This window comes from Brassica oleracea, unplaced genomic scaffold (genome assembly GCF_000695525.1).
Source record: "Brassica oleracea var. oleracea cultivar TO1000 unplaced genomic scaffold, BOL UnpScaffold00679, whole genome shotgun sequence".
Classification (NCBI taxonomy): domain Eukaryota; kingdom Viridiplantae; phylum Streptophyta; class Magnoliopsida; order Brassicales; family Brassicaceae; genus Brassica; species Brassica oleracea.
In genome coordinates, this window is record NW_013617435.1 from 91,777 (window position 1) to 99,662 (window position 7,886).

General features: G+C 44.7%; 1 protein-coding gene across 1 annotated transcript; it reads left to right on the forward strand.

Annotated features, from left to right (window-relative positions):
• The first annotated feature begins 5,852 nt into the window (after window positions 1-5,852).
• Window positions 5,853-6,581, forward strand: LOC106319890 (uncharacterized mitochondrial protein AtMg00810-like). Its single transcript, XM_013758290.1, has one exon. It carries the CDS (start codon window positions 5,853-5,855, stop codon window positions 6,579-6,581), a length of 729 nt encoding a protein of 242 aa, XP_013613744.1.
• Window positions 6,582-7,886: the final 1,305 nt, after the last annotated feature.

Genomic DNA, 7,886 nt, shown 5'->3' on the forward strand with positions numbered 1-7,886 from the left:
TGTTACCGGTCAGTCTCCGCAACCCGCAGCTACTCTCACCGTCACAGGCATCAATGGTGTTGCTACCCAAACTCCAAATCCTGACTCTACCAAATGGTTTCAAACAATCAAATGGTAAAGTCTTGGCTTTTAGGGTCTTTCTCTGAAGATATTCTCAGCCTCGTTGTTGACTGTCAAACATCTCACGAGGTCTGGATCTCTCTGGCTCGTTACTACAACCGTTCTACATCCTCTCGTTTGTTCGAACTCCAAAGGAAGCTCCAGACGATTCTTAAGCTCACGAAACCCATGGCTGAGTATCTTCAAGAGATAAAGTCGGTCTGTTCTCAGCTCTCTTCTATTGGTAGTCCAGTTCCTGAACGTATGAAAGTCTTCGCTGCTCTTCATGGTCTTGGTCGTGACTATGAACCGATCAAAACTACCATAGAGAGTTCCATGGATGCGTCTCCCACTCCAACGTTTGAAGATATCATCCCTCATCTGACTAGTTTTGACGACAGACAACAAAGCTACAACAGCTCTTCTGACGTCTCTCCCCATCTCGCTTTCTACACTCAGCGTGGTCGTGGTCAGTACTATCGCTCCAGAGGAAGAGGCCAAGGCAGAGGATCTTGCTCTACTCGTGGGAGAGGCTTTCACCAGCACGTTAGCTCTCCTTCAGGTTCCTCTGTTTCCTCTGTTTCCTCTGTTTCTTCAGACGTTGATAATAGACCAACATGTCAGATCTGTGGCAAACCAGGGCATAATGCTCTTCGATGCTGGCATCGCTTCGACAACAGCTATCAGCTAGATGATCTTCCTGCTGCACTTACAGCTCTCCGCATCACTGATGTTACAAACCATGGCCATGAGTGGTTTCCGGAATCTGGAGCATCATCTCATGTCACCAATTCTCCTCACCATCTGCAACAGTCTCAGGTCTACACTGGATCTGACTCTGTTATGGTTGGTGATGGAGAGTACCTCCCTATCACGCACACTGGTTCCACCAGCTTGGCCTCCACGTCAGGTACGATTCCTGTCTCTGATGTCTTAGTGTGTCCTAAGATTGCAAAGTCTCTACTTTATGTTTCTAAGATTAGGTCATACTATCCATGCTCTGTAGATTTTGACTGTGATAATGTGCGCATCTACGATAAGGCAACAAAGCGGCTTCTTCTTCAGGGGCCTCACACTAGTGGTCTATACTTATGTTCTTCATCTCCTCAGGTCTTCTACTCCAACAGACAGATCAGTGCGAGTGATGAAGTGTGGCATCGGAGGCTTGGTCACCCTAATCCGCTTGTTCTTCAACAGCTCTCTGCGAATAAGGCAATCTTCATCAATAAAAGTTCAAAGACTACTTGTGAAGCCTGTCATCTAGGAAAGAGCTCTAGATTATCGTTTTTTTATTCTAGTTTTGTAGCTACTAGACCTTTGGAAAGTGTCCATTGTGATCTTTGGGGCCCTTCTCCTGTTTCTTCTATCCAAGGATTTCGATTCTATGTATTTTTCATTGACCACTACACTCGATTCTCTTGGTTCTATCCTTTAAGAAACAAATCAGACTTTTATGAAATATTCTTAAAATTTCAAGCTCTATCTCAAAACCTTTGCCAAACTAAAATACATACCTTTACAGTGTGACGGTGGAGGTGAATTCATAAGCCATATGTTCCTAAAACATCTTGAACTTCATGGGATTCAGCAACACCTCTCTTGTCCTCACACGCCTCAACAAAACGGCTTAGCTAAACGAAAGCACCGTCAAAAAACTGAGCTCTGTCTTGCTCTTATGTTTCACGCAAAGGTTCCCCAAAAGTACTGGATAGAAGCCTTCTTCACAGCCAACTTTCTCAGTAAATTTTTCCCTCACACTGCTCTAGATGACTCAAAAAGTCCGTGTGAGTTGCTTCATCACAGGAGACCAGATTACAGAGCTCTTCGAGTGTTTGGCTGTGCATGTTTCCCCATGCTTTGTGACTACACTGTCAATAAGCTGGATCCACGATCTCTCAAATCTGTTTTCTTAGGATACAGTGAGTTCATAGTCCCTAGTGTTAGAATTTGATGCTCCGTAGAAGTTTCTTTTCCATAGACCGTAGAGGTCATGAATTTATTTATTTGTTTTGTTATTACAAGAACGTTAAAATGTTGTTAATAAATTATACACACGTCCCTAATCAGAAGAAGCCACCTGAGGTTCAGAAGCCGGTCAAGACTACTCTTGAACCTATTAGCTTTGTCAATGTCTCTTCTCCTATGACTTCCTCAGTTGATTCAACCAGCACCAGCATTTTCACTTCTGAAGATTTTCCTCCTCTGACGACAACAACTGCTTCACAAGCACCTACTTCAGTCCCAAGACCGTCTATTAGTACTACATCTTGTGAAGAGCTTCGTACTGGGTGTATGTCAGGCTTATATCCTGTTTCTATAGGCAACAGCGAAGTCTCTTTACAAGCAAGAAAACAGAGGTCAAAACCATCTTGCCTAACTTCTGTGGCTAGTTCAGAGACAGTTTGGTTGTTCAGTACATGAGGTTAGGAGTGACAACGGCACCGAGTTCATGTGTCTGTCTAAATACTTCTCAGCCAATGGGATCATACATCAGACATCATGTGTAGCTACTCCGCAGAAAAATGGGAGAGTGGAGCGTAAACACCGCCACATCCTTAACGTAGCAAGGTCGCTGCTGTTCCAAGCGAACCTTCCCATAAAGTTCTGGGGTGAAAGCGTGCTTGCAGCGGCTCACGTCATCAATAGGACACCATCCAGTCTGCTTGGTGGGAAAACTCCTTATGAACTCTTGTATGGGAAATCTCCATCTTACGACGACATCAAGGTCTTTGGATGTCTGTGTTTTGCTCACAAATCCCGTCGAGACAAGGATAAGTTCAAGGAGAGGAGCATAAGATGTGTGTTCGTGGGTTATCCATTTGGTAAACGAGCATGGAAGTTGTATGATCTTGAGAGTCAGGAGTACTTTGTGTCTCGTGATGTGGTGTTTACAGAAAGCGTGTTCCCGTATGATGCAGACACAAGTGAACCAGCGAGCGTTGTGGTCTCCCCAGTTCTTCATGACCTTGGTGAAACTCTTTGCGATCTACCGGCTGTGGAATCCAGGGGGAGAAGTGAGGATGATAATGGGCAAGGTGAAGTTGTTCGAGACAGAACAGTACTTGAGGAGGACGTAGTTGATGGAACTGAGATCGCACAGACTGGAGCAGTCGATGGAGATCAGATCACGTCAACGCCTGAGACAATTTCAGAAACGCAAACTGCAGACGCGGTAGTGCAGAGTCGCGAAACAGAGAGCATAGTTCAAGTAGAGTAGGCTATTGGAAGAGGCCACCAAGTCTCCCAACCATCTGTGAGGCTCAAGGACTACATCGCTTACAATTCTCAGTGTCTTCTCGATAAACAAACTCCCGCTTCACCTGCAATTCCATCACGGCCTTCGAACTCGGTCTAAGGTACGTCGTCTTATCCCATCTCTGCGTAAGTGACTGATGCAGTGTTTTCAGAGAAACACCAAGTCTTTCTTGCAGCTATCACTGTAGAAAGAGAACCAAAGAACTTCAAAGAAGCGATGTTGGAAACAATATGGACCAATGCAATGTCGACTGAAGTTGTGGCGCTTGAAGGACAGAGAACATGGGACGTAACGAACTTGCCAAAGGGGAAGAAAGCGTTGGCTTGTATGTGGGTGTACAAGTATAAGTTTAACGTTGACGGCACGGTGGAAAGACCTAAGGCCAGACTCGTTGTTTGCGGTAATAGGCAAGTAGCAGGAGAGGACTATGGTGAGACGTTCGCGCCTGTGGTAAAGTTAACCACGGTGCATACACTTCTTGAAGTAGCATCTGCCAAAAATTGGGAGGTGCACCAGATGGACATACACAACACTTTCCTCCATGGGGATTTGGAGGAGGAAGTATATATGCAGATACCTCTGGGTTTTGAGACAGATGAGCCTGGGAGAGTTTGTCGACTGCGAAAATCACTTTACGGGTTGAAACAATCTCCGTGGTGCTGGTTCGCGAAGTTGACGAGTGCGTTGAAGAAGTTTGTTTTTAAGCAATCGTATTCTGACTATTTTCTCTTCACCTTCATCAAGGGAGATAGCTCAGTTCGTGTTCTTGTGTATGTGGATGATTTGATTATAGCTGGAAATAATTTGAGCATGATGATGAAGTTTAAAGCTTATCTGAGTGAATGTTTCAAGATGAAAGACTTGGGGAAAGCAAAATATTTTCTTGGAATCGAGATTGCTAGAAGACCGCAAGGAATGTTCTTGACGCAGAGGAAGTAAGCTTTAGACATCATAGCAGAGACTGGGTTGCTTGGTTGCAAACCTGTCGCGGCACCAATGGAGCAGAATCACAGGCTTCTATCTGAAGAAGGACCGGCGTATGAGAACCCTGCTCGGTTTCGGAAGTTTGTGGGAAAACTTGTTTATCTTGCCATCACCAGACCGGAGTTGAGTTACTCCATACACGTTCCGTCTCAGGTGATGCATAAGCCGTGTGCGGCTCATTGGGATGCGGTCGTACGAGTGTTGAGATATTTGAAGGGATGTCCTGGACAGGGGATCATCCTGAGGGCAACGAGCGATCTGCGTCTGAGAGCATTCTGTGATTCAGATTGGGCAGCGTGTCCAAGTACTCGCAGGTCTCTGTCGTCCTACATTGTGTTGTTGGGTAACTCGCCTATTTCGTGGAAAACCAAGAAACAGAACACGGTTTCGCATTCTTCGGCAGAGGCGGAGTATAGGTCTATGGCAGTAACGGTACGTGAACTTAAGTGGCTGAAGCGGTTGCTGAAGGATTTAGGCGTTACACACAAGGAGGCGATGGAGCTGTTCTGTGACAGCAAGGCGGCTTTGTATATTGCAGCTAATCATGTGTTCCACGAGCGTACAAAACATATTGAAGCTGACCGTCACAGCGTTAGAGATGCAGTTCAAGAAGGATTGATTGTGACTCGGCATGTTCGTACGACTGAGCAGACTGCAGACATTATGACCAAGGCATTGGGAGCTTCCGCATTTCAGTATCTACTGGCCAAGTTAGGTGTTCGTAACCTCCACTCGCCAACTTGAGGGGGAGTGTTAGAGCAGGTTATGGTTCGGTTTAATGAGGTATCGGTTATGTGTTAGTAGATAGCGTTACTTGGGGTAAAGTCATTGTAGATACGAGATAAGTATCGAGAAGATATGGGTAGGATTAGATCTAGTATGTTTAGATTCTCTTGTACACGCATATATGTAACGCTTACGCTGATGAATAACAACACACAACATTCTCAACATATTCTTCCTAGTTTACAAGTTTCCTCCCCCGCCTCCTCCTCCACCGCCGGAGAGATCCAAACGCCTCCACAAGTTTACCTTACCTTATCTCCGATGGGGTCAGCAGAGATTCCTCAGGTGCGTCAAGCTACCTTCTTCGCCTCTGGGTTTTGAGACAGATGAGCCTGGGAGAGTTTGTCGATTGCGAAAATCACTTTACGGGTTGAAACAATCTCCGCGGTGCTGGTTCACGAAGTTGACGAGTGCGTTGAAGAAGTTTGGTTTTAAGCAATCGTATTCTGACTATTTTCTCTTCACCTTCATCAAGGGAGATAGCTCAGTTCGTGTTCTTGTGTATGTGAATGATTTGATTATAGCTGGAAATAATTTGAGCATGATGATGAAGTTTAAAGCTTTTCGGAGTGAGTGTTTCAAGATGAAAGACTTGGGGAAAGCAAAATATTTTCTTGGAATCGAGATTGCTAGAAGACCGCAAGGAATGTTCTTGACGCAGAGGAAGTAAGCTTTAGACATCATAGCAGAGACTGGGTTGCTTGGTTGCAAACCTGTCGCGGCACCAATGGAGCAGAATCACAGGCTTCTGTCTGAAGGACCAGCGTATGAGAACCCTACTCGGTTTCGGAAGTTTGTGGGAAAACTTGTTTATCTTGCCATCACCAGACCGGAGTTGAGTTACTCCATACACGTTCTGTCTCAGGTGATGCATAAGCCGCGTGCGGCTCATTGGGACGCGGTCGTACGAGTGTTGAGATATTTGAAGGGATGTCCTGGACAGGGGATCATCCTGAGGGCAACGAGCGATCTGCGTCTGAGAGCATTCTGTGATTCAGATTGGGCAGCGTGTCCAAGTACTCGCAGGTCTCTGTCGTCCTACATTGTGTTGTTGGGTAACTCGCCTATTTCGTGGAAAACCAAGAAACAGAACACGGTTTCGCATTCTTCGGCAGAGGCGGAGTATAGGTCTATGGCAGTAACGGTATGTGAACTTAAGTGGCTGAAGCGGTTGCTGAAGGATTTAGGCGTTACACACAAGGAGGCGATGGAGCTGTTCTGTGACAGCAAGGCGGCTCTGTATATTGCAGCTAATCATGTGTTCCACGAGCGTACAAAACATATTGAAGCTGACCGTCACAGCGTTAGAGATGCAGTTCAAGAAGGATTGATTGTGACTCGGCATGTTCGTACGACTGAGCAGACTGCAGACATTATGACCAAGGCATTGGGAGCTTCCGCATTTCAGTATCTACTGGCCAAGTTAGGTGTTCGTAACCTCCACTCGCCAACTTGAGGGGGAGTGTTAGAGCAGGTTATGGTTCGGTTTAATGAGGTATCGGTTATGTGTTAGTAGATAGCGTTACTTGGGGTAAAGTCATTGTAGATACGAGATAAGTATCGAGAAGATATGGGTAGGATGAGATCTAGTATGTTTAGATTCTCTTGTACACGCATATATGTAACGCTTACGCTGATGAATAACAACACACAACATTCTCAACATATTCTTCCTAGTTTACAAGTTTCCTCCCCCGCCTCCTCCTCCACCGCCGGAGAGATCCAAACGCCTCCACAAGTTTACCTTACCTTATCTCCGATGGGGTCAGCAGAGATTCCTCAGGTGCGTCAAGCTACCTTCTTCTTCCTCCTCCTCTCCTTCTGCCGATCGCGCCAATCACGGATCTCCCGCTACCTTAAATGAAGCCATTTTACTTTGGTTTCTTAACATTCTTCTTCTATTTGTAAAAGAGAGAGAGAGACAACTGGTGTTTTCTTCATTACCAAAAGCTAATTGTAATCTCCATGGCAGTGGAATCTCCAGCTGTTTCTTTCATTTGTTAATCAATAATGTTGCTCCCTGCAACTTTCTTACGTCTTTGTTCTCTATTTGCTATTTCTGTGCCTAGGAGTAACTTAAATTGGTATTTTGCTCAGATTATGCAAAAAAATATATTCCGATCTTGCTAAGATTGAGCACGTTTGTGTCAAGAAACTCCTGAGCGACAATGTGTCTGTTGTTAGATATTTTGACAGCTTTGCAGGTTTCAGAAGAAGATTCCTTTTACAACAATATCTCACCATGTCTACAGTTTCAGACAGTTTCATTTCTCTCGGGTAAGTTAGAGTTACAAGCACTGTTGTAATATATCGAACACGTGAGCTTGACCACTTGCTCCTTGCTGCAAACACAATGATGATATTACACGGATAATGATCCGCAAAATCGTCGGAACTTCTTTTTCTTGCATGTTCATGCTTCACGACAGTCAACAACTTCTCTGCAGTTACCAATCGGTTCTAATAGAGTATCCAAACAGTTAAAAGCCATGATCAGGCTGTTCAAAACGATTGAACTGTTAAAAGTGTCCACAGGTATTAGGGGAACAGAGGAGAAAGAATGAATGAACTGTTGTTACCTTTGGACACTTAATGTAGTAGGTAGGGTACTTATTTAACCCTTGAAAATCTAATTTTTAGACATTATGTTTCTATATTTTCTAAGTTCATTGTCTCGTGCGGTAGTGGCACACCACATCCATTATCTTAATAGAAGTTTTCAACCTCTAATACATAAGATTTAAGATCTTTAATCTCTTAA